Below are 21,556 nucleotides of genomic sequence, written 5' to 3' on the forward strand. Positions count from 1 at the left end.
AGTTTTCTATTCTATTCAAACAAAAATTTAAGCATGGGATTCAAGATAGCCAAATTATTGAAATAAAAGAGTTAAAAATTAAGTAAAATAGGAATACTGCATAACCAATAGCTATAGTAATAATTCAATAATTTTAAATAATTAAAATTATACTATCTAAACTAACTGAAAAATCTATGGACAGTCTATAAAGAGTCTGCTTTCTGTTCATAGTAAAAGTTCAATGTTAAACACTTTTGTACCCAGAAACATTTTATCCAGCATACTTCAATGCAATATGTGACTGAATACAACAGTCTTGAAATTAAAAGAAAATGAAGTGGACACAGTGAAGCATCCCATGTTAAAATAAACAGGCCTCAAGGAATTAAGTAACAGCAACTTTTATGTTATGTTACACTCACTCGTTCATAGATCTCTCGTTTCTTGTAATAAGTCACTGTGCCAAGAACTGTAAGATGACAGAGTGTGACAACAAGTCCCAGGATAAATGCTTGTATGTTTTCTGTGAGTGGTAAGAAAACATAACACACCAGAAGGGTGTGTGTTGTATAAGCTGGACGTAGAACATCAGCAGCTTCAGTACGGTTACTTGCATGGTACAAGGGTATTCCCAGATCAACGATGATAAGTAAGACTACGACAAAGCATGAAACAAGCAGAGAAATCCATGGAAATGTGTGCACCAGTCGCTCCTTGAACACAACGAACACTAGTGGCCAGCACAATGCCATCGCCACGCAATACAAAAGTGCATCAGGTAGAGGTGCCTCCTGTAAAGACAGAAAACAGATTTTAACCCCTCGAAGCTAAAGCTCATCTACATAATATTTAAGAATTCAATTTGCATGGCAATGAAAATACCACACTTCACAATTTCAAAGATTGACTTGTTAATGCTATTTTGAATGATAATCAGAATGAAGAGTTACTGATTGTTGAAGCAGGTAAGACATGTACTTACCACCGTGCTTTAAAGGGTTAAATGCTTTTGTTTTCAGGTTTGTGAAGTGATTAATTTTTAAGTTATTTCAAAAAGCTATTTCAACAGTAAGCATTATACAGCATCAAATGAGGTGGAAAGATGGTCACGAAAGGTGCGTAAGTAAGGAATTGGCTAAAGTTGAATGTCTCCTACTTTCAGATAATGTCCTGTTGTTCTACCAGAGGGAATAAAGATAACAACTAAAAGCCTCAGTCAGGATAGCTATTAACCCACCCAAGATTCTAACTAGGTAACTCCCAAATGAAATTCCAAGCACTTACTGCTGCACCACCCATTCAGCATTACACTAATAGAAGTCAAATTCTGATTTCATTAATGAAACTCTAAGTCCTGACACAGAACATTTTAAAATTTTCCATAATTCATATTAAACACCACATTATAATTTAATTTTCTGTTAACAGCACCTAAAGCTTCAGCAGAAAGAAAACCAAAGATGTCACTGAGCATAATCCTTAGGCAATTCGCATACTTCCAACCTATTTCTCCGAGATCCATCACAATATTTTAATTATTAAGATGCAAACTTTCAGAAGGTTTGCCATGTTCATTACTAGCTTCATGGTGAATATTCAGGACAGACAAGCAAACGGACTACCTGCCTCCATCCAATGAATATGACCCTGATGAAGATGAACTATGCTTGTGGTAGAATATAAGTAAATACTGGTAAAGTCTCCCTTGCAGGACAGTATACTCAAAGATTTGAAAGAAAATCATCTTAGTTGTGGTGAAGGACAGAAACCTACTGGTAACAAAATTAAAGCCCTGTCCCATCAATTTGGGGTTACTGGGAGCTTCCTTCCCATGTAGAAGATATCCCACGAACCTCAAATTAATATGCAAATGATGGTTAACAGTTTTATATTACAACATCCTGTTTTGAATGCATTATTTAGCCACTTCTTAACACAATGTTGTTTCACTGTCTATAATCAATTAACTATAGCATCACCATAGTTAGATAAAAATGTTATCTTTAAACAACATTTTCAATTGTAACAGTCATCATCATATTCCTACAGGGTTATGATAGTTCACTGATCACAGATGGTAAACAACATTGCATTAAGAATTGAATGAATGAAACAGTTATTTGGAAAGGCTAAGAAAAAGACTATTTAACAGCTCATCAACTACATACAAATAAATAAAAAAGGCTTCTGACAGGTACGTAATAGGACAGTTAACGTATGCAAATTGTAGTCTTCAAATGCTGTTCCTGTGTTAGATGTTCCAAACTCAAGCAAAGCTGGTTTTAAATGTTAGTCATCTTGTTAAATACGTGTGACCTACTCACTATAATCCATAAAATTGTCGCATGACTCAGACTTAGTAATGACTGCAACACCACAAAGACTGAAAAATAACCGAGGTGTAGGCGCTGCAGGTATTTGAGATACAATTCTTCTAGATTCTTCAGTCGGAATTGCCTCTGAAAAAAAATATAAATTTGCCATCACAAGGAAGTCCAGGATGAATTCTGAACACATCATGCATGTAACAACACTAGAAATATGTACTCCAAATTCAAGAATATATTAAGATTTCTGTCTTCTGGGTTGTTGCGCTGTGTAGTCTGGTCGATGTTAATCAACGTTTCAGAGGTCATACTGCCTCCATCATCAGGGCGATTCATCGCCCTGATAACTACACAGTGCAACAACCCAGAAGACAGAAATCTTCAAATTTGTGTTCAATTTACGATCCTCGCCCTGATGACAGAGGCAGTATGACCTCTTAAACGTTTGTAAACATCGACCGACCACACAGCGCAACAACCCAGAAGACAGAACTCTTCATACTCATCGCTCTGATGACGGAGGCAGTATGACCTCTGAAACGTTGGTTAACATCGACCAGACTACACAGCGCAACAACCCAGAAGACAGAAATCTTCATACTCATCGCTGTGAAAACCTCAAATCTTACAAGAATATATTATTTTCACTTGTGGATACGTCATTTACATTAATTGCTGATATGACTACTACAGCAGCACAATAAAAATTTACTTCTTCTAAATATTAAATGTGTAATCTCACTGATATAATCATGGATGTTATAGGATATCTATCTTAAATAAGCTGAACTCCTTCACCTTTTGTTTGTTAACTACTAAGCCATTTATACCTGGTAATACCAAATCTTAAATAAATATTAACCTACATATTTAGCGATTTGAAAATTGCAATATTTTTCAATATCATTTTAACAAAACCTGCATCAAGTTAGGATCCAAATCTTGAAGACTTTCTAATTCTGCATATTTTTCGAGAGGATTAGGTTGTCAGAAAATTGATTTAAAAGCCTCATCTTTATTTTTCACTAAACTGATCATAACAATTATATGAAAAAACTTATAAAGTTGTTATTTAATGAATAAATACATAAGGGACGGGTAATTAATGACCCTAGTAGGAAGGCCACTCATAATCTAATGCCATGAACACTAGGCAAAATTGTATTTTTTAACTTAAAGAATATAGCTGGTATTCAACTTGAAAACTGATAACAGCTGTAATTCTCCGCACAACTGAAATTATTCTACAGATGTTTGTTAGCTTTCAAATAATTCAGGTTTCAAGTCACTGTCTCTTAATAAACGTAATATGATTTCTCTATTGTCTGCTTAAAATAAAAATAGATGACAGAGAATTAGCCATAAGGCTTAAATCCTGGTTTACACGAGAATCATTGCTTGCATTACTGTTATTATTAATATAAATAAATTACAGGCACGTACATGTAGGGAGCGCTACTATTTACACTCCTGATGAAATTGTTATCACCTCTGGCTTCTACATTTTGACCTTGTATTAATCTGTTTTTCCTACTCTCATCAATTGTTTGCTCTAGCCTATGTATGTTTCCAGTTCTTCTCGGTCATCAGTCCATGTTATTTGCTTTCTAAGCACACTTTAAAGTTTTGCTCAACTTCTGTGAATCACACTATTATCTTTTTTTTAATTCTGTTCACTTGCAATTTTAATTTTCCTTTCCTGATGGATCGTGTGGGAATTTGCGAGCACATTAATGAATCTTTCGGCTCCATGAAAGGAGGGAAGTTATTGACCAGCTAAGCAACTATGGGTGCCCGGATTTATAACTTGTATTGGGCAAGGCCATGATCCAGGTATCACGGAGTTTTCCTCCGGGGCTTCCCCGGTTTCTCCGTGGCATCCCAACAATTACTCCATTCTCATCATCATTTACACACAGAAGAAGGCAATGGCAAACCACTTCTGGATCATTTGCCGAGGAAACATATAAACAGCTCTCTATCAAAGGAACTTGTTCATAATGTCACCAGGGGTCGGCTCCGACCCGATGGTATAAAAAATATATATGAGCTTCTAATGAAGGGCTCTGCTCCATGAAGTAGAATCCTCCAGTCTGGCTAGTAGTAGTAAAGAAATGTAAGATAATTTTTTTTGTATAACACAGCAGTAGCAAATTATTATTACTGTTGTTGTTGATGATGATGATGATGATGCAAAGTGGTGAGACTACTGAGATTAAAACAAACAAACAAAAATTGCATTTCTGCACGACCTCAGTTCTAGACCAGAATTCACCACTAATCTTGCTTGTAGAAATTATTGTGCACCCTATGTATTAACCCAGTAAATTTTAAAGATGCCCCACTACACGCCATGAAGGCGTGTGGGGGAGACGAGGTAAGTTCGTAATCATTTTTGACCTCAGCGCCACACTAGCACGTTTTACCCCCAGAGATTGGGCCCGTGGTACCCAACGGATAGGAAGCTGGATGGGTACCGGAGCCGATCTGGATGCAGAGATTAAAATAAAGAACTCTTCCCCTTGCCGAGGATCGAACACTTTTATAACATACTCGCGGAAGCAAAAATATCTGTTCTCTGCCGTTTGTTTCTCAGACTTGCCGTTTAGGATATATGGAATAAATGACAAGAACCAAAGAACTTGTCTGAAACATTTCCGATATTTTACATCTTTCGAGGCCTTATCTCTCCGTCCTACACGAGTGTATAAAATTTTATATATAAATTCACCTAAAGCACTGAAAAAGCATGACAGATGGATAGGCACTTGGGAATTAGTTGGGTCTGGCCGTTGTATTGTTATTGTCCGCTGGTCTTCGCGGCTTTCGGGAGAGAGTCACGTCGAATGTTTGGTGTTAACCAGGGTCTCGGAAAAAACTGCATTGCCCACCTTGAAAATGGCATCTGCAATGTTTAACACCAAATATTCGACTCGGCTGACTCCCGAAGGTCGAAGTTAAACAAGTTCGAGTTGGCTGTATCACCTTTTAAGGAATAATTCGATTGAAATGTTCCGAAGAATGATTAAATCGGTTATCTGTTTTCACGTTTGTCCTTTTTATCACATTTCCTACGTCAAGCGATAGCAAAACTAGATCATAAATTGATATATCAAAACCCACAGAATCCCGGTACCATTGTGCAAGTATCGTACGCCGTGTGTCACAAACTGAAAACGGATTTAGTCTCAGCGGACAAACACAGAAATGTGAGGTATGATATGAAGCTTTCACGGCGACAAGGTATAATGAATTCTTCTCGGGCTACTAGCCGTGTCAGGTAGCTCGAGAAGAATTCACTATACAGAAGTGTGAAATTTGAGATTTTCACGGTAATATTCTGGGTTTCGGGGCAGTGTAGACTCGTACACAGAGGCTTCCCTTCAGCTAACCTCACACAAATCCCTTCGCCTCCCAACAATGCTAATTCAGCCCTGAAGACGGAGACAGTATGTTTCTCCGAAACGTTTGTCATCTACCTGAGTCTACACGGTGCCAAAACCTACAACAACAACATAATGAAACACAGAAATGATTAAAGAATTTGGTATGGAATTAACTGGCAGCAGAATTATGCAATTTATTAAAATCTCGGTTTTTATTTACGTAGGTCTGAGCGATTTTTAAAACACGGGAGGGTAGGCGAATGACGACACGATGTCTTGTGTGTCTATATTCCTGCACACCTCATCACGGCGTTTTTTACGGGGCATTACATGCGTAGCAGGACTCGCCGACCGTACGCCCGCACGCAACCCTGTACACACGAAAGATTTTCGGGGCGTCCGCGAGAATGCTAGAATATTTATAAGGATTTCTAAACTGTTTTTCACACTGTCGCGATATTTCATCTTGAGCTAGTCGATACAGCAAATCGTAATATAATTATTAACTTACAATTCGAACTTCTTTTCGGTAAATTCATACTGTTCCCGCCACTTGGCCGTCGCCCAAAAATCTCTCTGTTAAGGTTCGGTGAGGACATGAGGTTTTATTGGAGCTATCAACGAACAACGCAACAAGATACTTCTCGAGAGATACTTTCGGCTGCACGTCCTTCAGTACTATCTAGACGCATTTCCTGGACTCACCCTGAGATAACCCCACCACCAATTGCGATCATCTGTGGGTTGGGTATTGAGCGTCTCTCTCAGGTAGTTGGAAACCTGACTGACGTGTCGCACTGAGTTCAGGCTACTCCGGCTGAAGAGCTCCTCCATTCCGGACGCCGACATCTGCAACAACAGTTGATATGCATGATTCTAGGTTTTCACGGAGGTGAATTTGAAGATGTCTGTCTTCTGCGTTGTTGCGCCGTGTATCTGGTATTAATTTACGGAGGTCCATGCTGCCTCCATCATCAGGGCGATCTTAACATTAGTTCGCTAGCTGCGGACAGAAATATAAAACTTCTCAATATTGTTTCGATTCATGTAAAAACGTCTAGTTTTTTTTATTTTCATGTCTCCAAGGAAACACATAGCACCTGGCTGGCTGGAGTAAGTAGGCAAATGATGGTCTTTATCTTATTGGCTCTGCTGTGTTCGAGTATATGGAGTACCGCTGATCCACAAAAGTAAGACAGAAGACAAATGTTTCGTTTGTCAAAGTGTGTACGGTTCTCACATGGTTGTCGCAAATTTCCTAATAACACGAGTTTCGTGATGCCTTGCATAGGATTTGACTCCCTCAATACATTTATTCAATGGGTAAGAAAATGTTAAGACTCACAAAGCATTTCACTTGTCTCAGACAACCTTAATACACTAACGAAGTTATTCATATCGAACAGCTTTCTCTTCATGTTTAGCTCAGCCGAGCTATATTGGTCGATCCATCAAAGCCCAGCCAACTTTTACTAATTGACTTCATTAATACTCAACATACAAAGGGGACCACGTCTTTTAACAGTAAAGTAAGAAAGGAACGACACATTAGTCAACTGGAAAGATAATTCAATTCTAAAGGGTTTTGACGACGGTAGTTTACACTTAAAATTATTCATTGTCAGGACTTTTCCCATCGTCTGTTCTTTAACACCACGACGTTTCGGAGGCTGGTTCTGTCTCCGTCTTCAGGTGAGAGGTACCTCCTCTGTTGGGTCCCTTAGATAGAGCTAGTCGTGGTTTTAAAGAACAGATGATGGAAAAAGTCCTGACAATGAATAATTTTAAGTGGAAAGATAATATTCATATTTGTGCGGACTGAATTCATCTGTCTCAGTACAGTCCATCAACGTACTCTTGTGGTCATAACGAACCTCAGGGTCCTGTAAAAGGCGGGGAATGTATTGACTAGCCGAACAACTAACAGTTTATCATGGAAGACCCTATTCTAGGACGTTATTGTAATTCGTGTAATATCGCTGCACGAAACACTAAGTTTACAGATCATTGGCTTCAATGTAAAAAATAAATTGGAAGAAATGTGGGAGGAAAGAATTTGTGGTTTATTTTAAGATATTACGTCAACATTCGCGTAGGTTTTTATGTTCTGAACTCGTCAGGTGAATGTATGCCTGAGGCCTAGAGACACGCTGCTTTTTGATATGACTTCAAACAGGAAACAAACATAAGGGGTCAGTAGCCTAATCTTTATTAGAGAACAAACTAGACGCGTAATTCATGAGTGTCACAGAACTGGTGTGTTGACCAGCGCAAGTTAATTCTTGACTGTAGAGACATGGTGTTTGATATTTTGTTTTCCCACACAACTAAACACAGTATGTATAAATATTTCAGTTGAATACAAAACGTTCTTTCATCAGTGCCTCTTCCTGTCAGTGCTTTATAATTTAAGCCTTATACATGTGACTCTCGTTACACACGGAGGTTGCGTTCCTGCAAATTTCCGCGTATAACGAAAACACGTAAAACGGGAAACGTATAATAATCGCCATCTTGGTGCTAAACTGTCGCCAGAATCATTTCACGACAAGCTTGTGATCTGCATCACATTCTCTGATACGCCTGGCGAAGTTTCGACGCAGGTAATAGGTTTTAAAGCTTGGCCGCGGATAGGATACTGATGCTTTTCATTATACTAAAACAAAAACGCGGATAGAGAAAGCGCGTATAACGAGAGTTACCTATAGATGAAACATCGTGATTCCTTCTACGTGCAATTCCTTATTAACCGAACGAGTGGCTGAGTGGTCAGAATTCTTGCCTCGTAGTCTGGAGTATCCCAGTTCATATCTCGGCCTCGAGGTCGACTATCCTGACTGAGATTGTGTGGTTTTCCTCAGTCCATCCAGGCAAATTCCGGAATATATTTTAAATTATCTTACAAACGTTTTGTTACAAATTCTTCCTATTCATTATCCAGTAGCCATACTATCATTTGACGCTGCATAGTCTGAACTTCTGAAAGTGTTGTTAACTAAATCAAAGACAAATAAATAAATCGTCTAAAAAATAAATTCTTTAAACTTGTGCCCAGAATACCAACAAAATGTACACAGTTTTCAAAAGCAGCATTCTTCTTTTTCTTCTTTGTTTATGACTATTCGTGACATTATTAGGATGACGAAATAACAGATAACGATGGTGTGTAGTACGCATGCGTGAAATAAGATTAAAGCTGGCCACAGAACACGATCCTGGACCATTTACAATCACCCACGCATACTTTTTATTTAACCATTTAATATTATTAGATGAATGCAAACTGCGTGGTTCTCACCATCCCCTCCCGTGTTCTTCTTTCCTTACAGAAGGGATTTTCAACCAGTGAGCCGTCATATTTATAATTCTAACACGTTTCCAGAAATTAACAGCAATTCACAAAGCGTAATAGTAGCAGCGCGATCTTGTTTAGCCCTGTTTCGTCTTCTTATCGGCCTTTAGTGCTTTCTATTTTAAATGGTTGTTGTTCTGATTAAAAACACAATGACGTTAGCGATTGTGCCACTATCTTAATGTAGCTTAAGTTTTTACTGTGATTTATCAGTAGATATCTCTTATTATTTCTTAACTACCCCTGTCGATTCTAGAAGTACGGAATTTCATTGTTTTTCAGATGTCTTTATATTTGTTACAAAACTGCTTTTCTTTTCGAAATAGACTTTTATAACATATTTTATTTATGTCACTAATTTATCTAACCTGATGAAGCAGAACCCTTCTTGAGAAGCTAGCAGTTGTTCAGATACTCAAATTCCCCGTCTTTTATGGAGCACGGAGACGTATTAAAATGTTCACTTGAGTCTGCTACAGAGGATGCGTGTTACACTTCGTAACACGTAGACGGTCGCCCCTTGTCGGCTGTCAGAAAGTGCTCATTCATCACAGGTAACTTAGAATCTTCTACTTTCCAAATATGGAGGTCAACTTTAACTGCGACGTGAAGACGCGCCATGAAGTCTAGTCGTCATTTATTATTTGTTTCTAAAATGTTATTCTGTTAAATAGTTCTATGGACTGTAATGAAGGGTATATTTAAAAACGTACATAAATGACAAGCATAATGGAGCGTGAAAAATAATATGAACATAGTCACGCATTTGCACAAAACATATTTACTAAATCAACTGACGTACCGGAGTAAGTTAGAAGTGCAGTTTGTATAAAATGTCAGCCTCAACATTGTAACGCAGCTTATTGGGTAGAAATCACGCCTACACCAGTTTCAACCCTTGTAGCCTACTGTTAAAGTCAAGGAAACAAATCTTTGCAAATCGCACTGCAAGTACAAAATTTTTAACGTCTTTATAAAGTTAATTAAGAGTGACGTCTTTACGGCGACCTGAGCCAGATTCCTGTCAAATGCAGCAACACAATATCGACCGCTCGACTCTGAACGATGACTCCGTCAAATCCCAACATAGGCGCAACCATAACTTCGTTTTAATGTCTTACTACCACAGTTGCAACCGTCAGAACGTAATTTTAATATTCCCGCAGCTTACTGCTATAAAACGTCCTGAAATATTTAACTCCACTGAGCAGAATCCATTCTTGAGAAACTAACAGTCGTTCAGGAACATAAGAAATTCCCCGTCTTTTATGGAACCCAAAGGTTCATCACCGTGCCCGCCACTAGACTCAATCCGTCTCCATTTTACCTACATCTCCCAAGTGATCTCTTTTCCTACTAGACTTAGATTATTTTAATCCCAATTCACTGACGTAACAATGAGTAATGGGAGGGTGTCATCGATAAGTTGTGAAATATCTAAGACATAAGGTCGACGTTTTCCTGGTATCAAATGTAAGAGAAAGTGTTATATCTACGGGTTCCATCGGCACGTCACAAAATTCAATCCAAGTTCTTCTACACCGCCGTTTAATTCAAAGGTTCTCAACTGGTCTATGTATATGCATACAGAATAAGGTATTAAGAATTCGTGTTGACTACGCACGACTACCGTCACGTCTGGACGAGGCAAGCATACAGATTACGTCCAATGGGGAAACAATGTTCACAATAAAAGCTTAAGTTTCACTAATGTCTTTGCGCTTCACAGCGATTCCAGATTAAATCAAGTCCCTGTAAACGTACGAGATTTGAAGTTTTCACAGCCGTAAGAATGATTATGATAATGTTGTTTTAGGGCCCTGTAGAATCGATGGATGAGGCGAACGTTTCGGATAAATATACTGTACCCATCTTCAGGGTTGAAGTGGCAGTGCTGGGAGGTATAGAGATTTACACGGGGGAAGAGGAAAGAGATTTACACGGGGGAAGAGGAAGGAGTTTACCTACCCATCTCCTAGCATCGCCACTTCAACGCTGAAAATGGAGACAGTATGTCTCTCCGAGAAGTTAACATCCTACCAGTGAGTCTACACGGCGACGAAACCTAGGAAATTATCATCATCATCCCTATACGCATGTTACAACGTGTGTTCGTCTTCTCATTCAATAACGGACATCAGTTTTGTACACAATAAGCCTATTTTTTGTAAAGCCCGGTACGAACTCTTGCCATGTAAGATTTGAGGTTTTCACAGCGGTGAGTATGAAGATTTCTGTCTTCTGGGTTGTTGCGCTGTGCAGTCTGGTAGATGTTTACCGACGTTTCAGAGGTCATACTGCCTCCGTCATCAGGGCGATGAGTATGAAGATTTCTGTCTTCTGGGTTGTTGCGCTGTGTAGTCTGGTCGATGTTAACCAACGTTTCGGAGGTCATACTGCCTCCGTCATCAGAGCGATGAGTATGAAGATTTCTGTCTTCTGGGTTGTTGCGCTGTGTAGTCTGGTCGATGTTAACCAACGTTTCAGAGGTCATACTGCCTCCATCATCAGAGTATGAATATTTCTGTCTTCTGGATTGTTGAGCTGTGTGGTCGGTCGATGATTACCAACGTTTCAGAGGTCATACTGCCTCCATCATCAGAGTATGAAGATTTCTGTCTTCTGGGTTGTTGCGCTGTGTAGTCTGATCGATGTTTACCAACGTTTCAGAGGTCATACTGCCTCCGTCATCAGGGCGATGAATATGAAGATTTTTGTCTTCTGGGTTGTTGCGCTGTGTAGTCTGGTCGATGTTTACCAACGTTTCAGAGGTCATACTGCCTCCATCATCAGGGCGATGAGTATGAAGATTTCTGTCTTCTGGGTAGTTGCGCTGTGTGGTCGGTCGATGTTAACCAACGTTTCAGAGGTCATACTGCCTCCGTCATCAGGGCGATGAATGTGCCAAATGGGTGGAGGAGGAGCATGTTTTTATTGTAATTCAGTAAATCGTATGACCTTTGAGATGATATTCATGTAACAGAATTTAAAATAACTTGGATGGCGTTTCCTCTAAAGGTACGGCGTTCATGCCCCTTTTCGTGAAATTCAGCGTCTTGTTTCTGTTACTGTTAGCGAGAAATACTGATGAATATAACAACGCTATAAGCTTTACTTTCCTTTCAAAACAGAGAAACTTGGAACGATAAACTGCAATCTCATTAAGTACGCAACATTTTCACCACTTGCTTATAAAGACCGTTTATGTGCCAGGACGTTTTCACTTCCATTAAAATGCATTGCCAAGTTTGTTCTCAAGAATATTCACTCTGCAAGTTAATGTTGCGTTCAGCGTTCGTCTGTGAACTGAGGTTCTCGTTCACCCCCCCCCCCCCCCCCGGTTGTGTATGAGTTGTTAAATTTGTTCTTAATGCGAACATCAGAGTGTCTTAGATTTTTTTTTTATTTTCTGTATTCAGCCCGCAGTTGTGATTCTGCTAGTAGCTTCTCCTAGTTTTTATTCCGTTCAACGCTACATTATATTTACTCTCTATTTCCCAGCCAAGAATTTTTCATAATTTTGCAAATTCTGGGCGTATAATGAATGTTTTATCCTCAATTCACTTCAGTAATAATAGCGACACAAGGAAGGCTACTAACACAAGCATGTCGGTAGCCGATGAAAAATAAAACAGCGCTGTACTAGGCCTACAGATGAAGCTAGACATCGTATCATAGTTCTCTAGTTGTGTGAACCTTATCGCTACTTATTAAAAGTAAAATCTTTAGCCTGTGGTAAATATTAAACAAAAGAAAATGGCGCAAAATGTCAGTGTTTCTAATTTTTCTCTGCATTTCACAGGTGTGCAGTGATAATGGTTTGTTTCACCAGCATATAGTTGCCTCGTGTCCTGAGAGCGTACCTTCTTATAGGTGTGAATAAGTTGTCTTGTGCCCGCAAAGGTGTTACACCAGCGTTGATAATGCAGCGCCGAATTGTAGGATGGATTATTGAAATGGAAAATTAAACCAATCGGGAAGAACATGAAAGGAAAATGTCCATGGCCTGTTTCCAAGTAGCAAATACTTGCATGGCGAAACTGAGGAATTCCATGAAATCCTCCATTAGGATAGCCGGTGTGCAAGCCGGGATCCTCCAAGCTCAAGGTGTTCGATTTACTTTAGAAGACGTCATGGAAATTCATGTTAATACGACAGTCTTAGGACAATATTGACCTTGCGGTCAGTGTCGCGGTAGAATAAAGAGTTTCGTCGAAACTTGACACAGAAAGGAATTTACTTACTGTTCTTAAGTCAAGAACATATTCCACCTGTTTGTATCTTTGGTTTAACGAACTAATTAATGGCGTCGGCGATGTGGCCTTTCTGACAAAGAAAGCTTGAGAGACATTTCTTCAGCGATTGTTTTCCATTCTTATTGAAATGAATGTGATGTGTTTAACGTCACATCACGGAAACATATGAGGTAGTGGATGTAAACTTCACGTAATTTAACGTCGGCAGTAGACGGTGGTAAGTGGTCAGTATCACGATTAGGTCGCTGTGGCTTCGGTAGACCTACACACTGAAGAAATATGTAATTTGGAGTATAAATATCAGCGCATTTATGCAGTATAAAAATCTAAGTTACGCCATAACCATTTGCTGTTTTTCTTACCACTCGGTCGGTCCAATCAATACATACCGCATAAGAGCGAGAGCAAAGAAAACGCATAACTTAGTGGTAGGATTTAATGTTTTCACGGCAATGAGTTCGAATTTGGCTGTCTTCTGGTATGCAGCGTCGTGTAGTCTGGTATAAGTTCTTGCCTCCATCATCAGGCCGACTACTCATCTCCCTGATGACGGAGCCAGCAAGGACCTCTGAAACTTTGGTAAACGTCTACCAGACTACACGGTGCTACAAACAGAAGACAGCCAAATTCGAACTTCGTAGCAAGTTGCAGTAGTTGCTGTCTTCTGGGATCTTGTGCCGTGTAGCGTGGTAGAAGTCTACAGACGTTTCAAAAGTGCTTGCTATCTCAGGGCAATAATGGTGAAGGCAGTAAGCATTTCTGACACGTTTGTAAACTTGTACCACGCTACGCGGCGCAAGATCCCAGAACACAAGTCATCTTCATACTCGCTGTCTTGAGAACCTGCAATCATACACAGTAGGTAGTACTAATGCTCAACACAAGCTGTTTAATTGAGAGATGAAAGCGGAAAGAAAGGTCGGCATTTTTTTTACCTACGGTAAAACACACGTCTAATATAACCGTCCATGAACCAGGATCGTACCTTAGGTAACACTAGAGCTATTCCAAGCTGTTCGGTAAAGAGTGGTTATAACCATTCCTCCATATTCGCGATTGATATCCCAATAACCCGTGACGACCTCTCTACGGAAAGTTTTCTGTGGAACACGTTCGCGAATTTCAATCAATTTCTCGGTATTCATCGTTAAAACCTTGGCAAGCTTACTTAATTTTAATATTATCCGCACATCCGTAACTCCCAAAAGAAAGCTAACGGATGTTATGAGTGTGTGAAGAGACTACTTGAAACATCTTGACGTAAATGGAGACAATGAATCGTAAAGAAAGTGGGTGGGAAAATGTGGCCTGGATTAATCTGGCTCAGTGCAGGGCCTAATCGCTGGCGCTTGTGAACACGGCAGTGAACCTTTAGGTTCCATAAGATGCGCGATATTTCTTCGCCAACTGAGCTACCATTAGCTTCTAAACAAGACTCTGATCTGTGGAGTTAGCAATGTAAGTGGAAGCACACAAACTATGAAGAGGAAAGAATTTTCATGCTCTATTAAGAGTGTACACAGATAATGTGTAGTTCATTTATCACAGTCCATTATAACGTGTAGATACGGTAGCCGTTATCGTCTACCCGACTTCGAATTTGCTTGGAGACGCTGGTTGACTTGAAGTATCAGGGAAAGAATTTGTCCACCCCTGCTGCCATGCATACCCCCCTGCGTTGTCATTTGCACAGAAACCTTGAACCCTAAGGGATATTTCATCATGCGGAAGTTCAGCTCCTTGTCAACGTTGACAGGCGTATGTGACATCCTGACCCATACCGTCCGAGGTTGTTTCGGTTGTGAGCAAACATAAAGCGTGTCTGACCATTTTGTGCATTTAATATATTGAAAATTCTGACTGTAAGCATTGCGTCCATTATAGTTTTCCAGTCTTATCCAAAATTTCAGTGGACCTCCTTTCAGTCCATCAAAATTAATGAAAATAAAATCAGAGGTTCTCAAGCTATATACTGACGGACAGACAAATATAGCAAAGCTAAAAAACACATTTTTTTAACTTTAGTTTCTAACTCTCCCAAAAAAGGCGTTTGTGAACTTTGGCACAATACGATAGAACAGGCACTAACCATTTCAGCATAATCTTACTGTTACACAGATTAGGATCATTCTTTGTCAACTGCATGACCTGGATTTCCAACATGGTGCTCATGTCAGCACAAAGGTACATTTGATTAGATTACGGCTGACACCATACTTGCTCCGCGTTCATATATGCTATCTTAAATTACACGGTTATCAACTCTTCATTTTTAATAATCTAAGCAATGCTTCGAATTTTGCAGCAGTGCGGTTCCACTTCAGAAATGATGGAGGCAGCAAAGACCTCCGAAACGTCGGTAAACTTCTACCAGACTAAAGGGCGCTACATTCCAGAAGACAACCACCTTCGGACTCACCGCCGTAAAAAACTCGGATCCTACATCATTAATCCTGATTGCAGTTTTCAGTTGTACCTCAGCTAGTAAAGAAATTTCCCGTCTTTACGAAACCCAAAGATTCATTAGACCCGACTGCGTTCACAATAGCCCGCCACTGTACCTTATCTCTAGCCAGATGAATCCAATCCACTCCTATAAACTAATTCCCTAAGATCTATTAGTAACGTTATCCAATTTACGCCTCGATCTACCAAATGGCCAATTTCCTTAGGGTGTTCAGACTAAAATGTATCCTCTGCTACATATTTATCATATTCCCCACATGCCCCGCCTTCCTCACCCTAATATTTGGCCATTATAATAATAAGGCATTGTTGACAACAATAATGATGTCCACGCACGTTATTCGTTGATAATTTCCATCTTTAAATTATAAGGGAAGTTTATTGACACAAAAATGGTTACTTGTCTAACATTCTTGGCACTTCAAAACGTCAAGAAAAGCCGCGGTTGCGTGGTTGCACCAGTGTTTTGTGTTCTGGATGTCTCAGGTTCGATTCTCGGCTCTGAAATCAACTATACAGACTAATGTTCCCCGTGTTACTCACCCCCTTCAAACAAATACTGTGACAGTAACCAAGGTTAGGAAATATATGCACAGCATAATAATTTTACCCCGATCGCTCTCTTATTGTTTTTATTTAATTATCTCCAAAACGGTTAGACTTGGTTATATTAGGACTTCAACGAACAGGCTTTTGTATTCGATGGGGCGAACGACTCATTTATGCGCGTTCCCAACTAAAAGTTGCAAAAATTGACCAATTAGCTATTGCTTCTCGATTTATTAAACGACAACATCGAGTAATATACATTTTTCACATTCAAATGGATGAGTGAGTGAAGGTACGAAGGAAAACATTTAAAAGCACCAGTCAGGATAGTTGACCATATGGCCGATAATCGATCACTTATTTGTAATACGTTCATTCACTTACCACATCTGACAGTAACGTTACTACAGTCAATGATGCAATTTGCGTAGTCGAACAGAGTTTCACAACATGCACGCACGAATAGTGAGTCAGGACATTACAAAATTAACACCAGTTCATATCTCTGGCAGTACCATACACTCATAAAATTTCGCAATATAATTTCACACTACCACGAACAGAAGCTATCGAGATTTTACTTGTCCTATATTTCATTATTGCAGGGATCGCCCACTAATCGGACTGGCTCTTGAGAGCAACATGCTCGATCCACGAAGTCGCGAGGTGCACTGACCACTATCTGTCTCGCTTATCAAGCTGAGAGTCCAGCTCTCTTGACGCACATCACTATCGGAGTATATGAGGCAGATTACTAATCAACAAGTCACAGTAACGCCTCTGAAACAAATATTGATGCTGAACTAATGTGGCGCCTCTGACAGTCACTATTTCCACAATGAATTTTACCAGTAGCACATGCGTACACCTGCACTCTTTAACGCTGCGTTTAAAAAAGAATTTTTCTATTTGTTAACATTTTAATAACGAGCAAACTAATATTTACTGCTCCACGATTCACTCTGACTTTAACAAGAGCTACAAGGTCTATTTATACCATTCTAAAAAAAATCATAACTATTGCAACACAACTTTTTCGAAAGTCCAATTCGCATAATTATTTTTCGTGAACCTAAAGGATATAGAGCGACAGTCGCCCGAACAAAACTGCACATGATAAGGTTCATAAACTGTCGTCTTTTTTTAATATCAGGTGATCAAATAAAGGCGGGTGCGATAAGCGGCGCATGTAACACGCATGGGAGCGATGAGAAACGCGTACAAAATTATTGCTGGAAGACATAAAGGAAAGAGAGCCTTTAGAAGACCTCGATGTAAAGGGAAGAAAAATAAAACTGATCTTAAGAAATAGGGAATTACTAGATGGGTTTATTTGGCTCAGGATATGACCAAGCAGAATGCATTCTTTTCTGAGAAGAAAAGGGATTGAACTTAAACTGCATATAGTTTATCCACAAAATATGTATTCACATAAAACTTCTTGTTCAAAGATAACCATTAGTAGAACAGTAATAAATAATTAGTTCGTGCCATCGGAAGAGTTGTTCAAGCTCCTAAGATATCCTTGCAATATAGCTGATATCTGTTCGATTTATAATACACGTCAACTAGAAAACATATAGACATCATGCATAAACAAAACAAACTAGTATAGGATTCAGGATCAGACATTCCACTTGAAACTATGATTTTTAGCTCAGGATACGGGTCACTGACAGACTCTTGTGAACAAAATAATTAAGTTTTGGGTTCCTTATAAAGCAGGGAATTTCTTGGCTAACTCAATGACTATTAACTTCTCAAGAAGGACTCTGCTCCATGGCTTTAGTTATATATAATTTTTACTAAACCCATTTTGTTCTTTTTATAATAAATGCCCTGAATTATTCTTTAGCCTACTGACTATTTTTTAAAATACCTTGTATAAGCAACTTTCCCACAATCACTGACACCCCTCTTAAATAATGGCTTTATTAATACCATTTTCCAGACATCAGAAATGTACGTTGTTTTATGTACATATTTAAAACATAAAACCACTAATTATGTTCATTTTACTCCTTCTGAAACCAAAGGGCTCAAATCTTACACTCAGAATGAATAGCCATTAATTAATTTCCTCTAGAAAGCCTCCTCAATCAGTCATCCAGGCTGATATACAAGACATGTTTGACTATTGCTATCTTGATAAATAATTTGAAAGAGTGCATTAAAGTAGATTGGTAAATGTGTAGACTGAAGATAACAGTTTTGATATTTCCTTCTGATAATCCTGATTTTCTACAGTAATTGCTTAAAAGAGTGATATCACAAGGGCCATCTGTAGACTAGATAGCAACCAAGATAAGAAGTGGTTTGTGTGTCCACCCCATCCAACAAGCATGAATCTTAAACATCTGATTTTTATATGTTTGCTGAATATTGACATATACATGGAAGTTTTCCATCCTCTATCCCCCAAAATGATGGTGAAAAGTACAAAAATTATAATTCTCTTCAGCTTTCTACTACTTCCTCTTCGTGGGTTCAAATACACAATAAACTTCCTCCATAAGGCATGTCCTCTTTGAGAAGCTGATAGATGCTTTGCTGGTCAGTAAATTCCCATTACCATGTTCTCAACAGCCTACCACTGGAACTGCATCCAGAGCACAATCTTATATCTTATGAGGACACTGCAGTGACAACATTTTCTTCTACAGGACCAAATTAAATCAAATTTTAACAGTACATTTATTGTTTAAGGTTTGAGGTTTTCACAGTGGTGAGTATGAAGATCTCTCTCTTCTGGGTTGTTGCGCTGTGTAGTCTGCTCCACCCATTTGGCACATTCATCGCCGTGATGATGGAAGCAGTATGACCTGTGAAACGTTGGTAAACATCGACCAGACTACACAGCGCAACAACCCAGAAGACAGAAATCTTCAGTACATTTATTGTTTCTAGAGGTAAGGTTTCACATTTTCAATCCAATATCTTAATTTGTTTTTCGAAAACAATTATTCTCCTTATCAGTTGCTTCATAACACACTTTTTATAATTAGATTTCATTTTTGTATAATACAATTTTAAATATTCCATATAAGACACAGGGAAATAATTCTAAGCACCAATTTTCCTGTGCTTAAAATATTTTTGGAAATGTTAAATTCTGAATTTTTCACTTCCAATTTTTTTTAAAAGCTTGTACCAAAGATTATATAAATTGAGCTAATTATGTAAGATTTTTTATAATCCATGCTTAGTTTTATTTGTATTTTCATTCTTTCTGTACTGTAAAATTTGATTTAAAAAGTTGAATTCATATCCAAATATATAAATTCATGGAAAATACACTATAAAGTATGTATAACTTTCTTTATTAACTCACCAATTAACCTTTATTCACCATGCACCATGGTTTCTGCATAGTCCGCTGGCCAGTCATCGAACTAGCATGCTGCAAAACTATTGACTCTGCAGTTAAATTTCAGCTGGCAGCTCTGTACTATAGGCATTTAAATTCCCTATTTCCACATGCCTTTGCTTCTTCTTTCTTCTTGACATATTCTGAGAAATTTTGTCTGCTGTGTCTTAAATTTCTCCAGCTCCAAACTGTGTCTGACACTTCTTGATTCCACACCAGTTTTTCGCTCTGCACAGTCCCTTCTGAATCTGTGATAGTGTAGTGTTCATTGATGTTACAAAAATTTGTTTTATAGCACCTTCTGTTGAACGGGGAAACTGACTATACATACCCAAAGAAACTTCCTCTTTCCACACAATTCTTTTTAGGGGACTTCAGCCAGACATTACTGCACAAACGTTGCTTCCATTCTGAATATTGCTTTCAGAGCATCTTGCTAAGACAGTATATGAAGCCTATGGTATATATAGTTAGTATTTTTGTTGCGACATTCATATTTAGAAGGATGTGTTCAGTGTCATTGTGAAACTTTATTTTCTCAGTTTTGACTATTGCTTTATTGAAGAAAAAGCACCATATCTCACCAGATGGACATTATGATGTTCAGGATTACCATCTGTACTCATGCAGTGATATAATGTAACATGCAGTGATATAATGTAACATGCACTGCAGTTTTCATCTTTCCCAGTATGTTGAATGTTACTGATAACAACTGACCTATAATAATTGATCCACTTTATAACTGTGCCTTCCTTTATTGCTGCTGTATCTAACCTCATAAAGCAACTTTATTTATTCTTCATTCTTTCATAACATTTCAGAATCCTATGCCCAGTCATTTTGAAATGTGGATGACACATTCTTCCTTCAAAATGGAAATGCTGTCCCTGTAGATGTGTTGGGCATGAATAAGACTGACAATTATTAACCTGGGTAGTTTTTCTCACATTCTTATAAGTAACCTTCATTCCTGAAGGAAAATTTGAAAATTTTCTTACGTATTTTTCCACCATGACACAAGGAAGACAGTACTTCAGCATTCTTTAAAAGACAATAACAAATCCAGTGTAGATGTCTGTTAACACAGCCTACACAAAAATTCCTTATATGTGCCCTCTTGTGTGATGTTCCATGTCATAGGTGACAGATATGTCCAACACATTCATTGATGGATGTTCTGGATTATTGTGTTGGAAATGTGTGTGCTTCTTTGAATATGTGTCTCACTTTGCAATAAGTTATTGCAAAACATGTACAAAACTACTCTGTACAGAAACATCAACAAACTGATATTATATAAACAAATAAGTAAACACAGTAACTGTTCACAGTATAAAGTAGAGTTGAGGTTATGGATTCAACTATCCTAATAAACAATATCAATCACACACTGTGAACACACCTTGTACACTGAGCTCTTAGCAATAGACTACATACAATGAACTAAAAACATTAACATTTCTACAGTATGGTTTACCACTATTTTCATCAAACAATAAAATGAGAGAAATTTCAATCACATGCTTCCAACATTGGCAACATACACAAGTTTTGTACGTGGATTCCCGCTTTGTATTTGAATTTAATTAATCTCCCTACTCCCAGATATCGCCACCAAAGAGTTACTATTTTTCAAACTGCTAATGCACAAGCAGTTGGTTCCTAAAATTTAATAAAATTATTTTACCAAGAATATAAGCGGAATGGTAATATATTGCCATGCTCCCTGCAGAAGTAAACATCTTAAAAATATACTTACAATTGCAAAATCCTTCTGGAATGTGAATGAAGACATTAAAGATGTGAAGACCTTAATTTAAAATGTTTTATACTGGTGAATCCTTTCTCATTCCTTTGGTCCACAGTAA

General features: G+C 38.4%; 1 protein-coding gene across 2 annotated transcripts in view; it reads right to left on the minus strand.

Annotated features, from left to right (window-relative positions):
• Nucleotides 1-21,223, minus strand: part of LOC110833126 (Adenylyl cyclase X D) — a 45,238-nt gene extending 24,015 nt beyond the window's left edge. Inside the window, exons 1-4 of one of the 2 annotated variants that reach the window (XM_022070795.2) lie at nt 19,650-21,223; nt 6,401-6,544; nt 2,307-2,441; nt 405-773 (exon numbers count right to left, since the gene is read on the minus strand). In XM_022070795.2, the coding sequence (XP_021926487.1) occupies nt 405-773; nt 2,307-2,441; nt 6,401-6,544 (648 nt within the window). In that variant the 5' untranslated portion in view covers nt 19,650-21,223. Of the gene's footprint in view, nt 1-404; nt 774-2,306; nt 2,442-6,400; nt 6,545-16,702; nt 17,041-19,649 lie in introns of those variants that run through there. The other variant, XM_022070794.2, reaches the window with a different exon arrangement.
• Nucleotides 21,224-21,556: the final 333 nt, after the last annotated feature.

The sequence above is a fragment of the Zootermopsis nevadensis genome, unplaced genomic scaffold, assembly GCF_977971745.1.
Source record: "Zootermopsis nevadensis isolate Lab colony 2312 unplaced genomic scaffold, Znev_1.0 Znev_ptg000001l, whole genome shotgun sequence".
Taxonomy (NCBI): Eukaryota; Metazoa; Arthropoda; class Insecta; order Blattodea; family Termopsidae; genus Zootermopsis; species Zootermopsis nevadensis.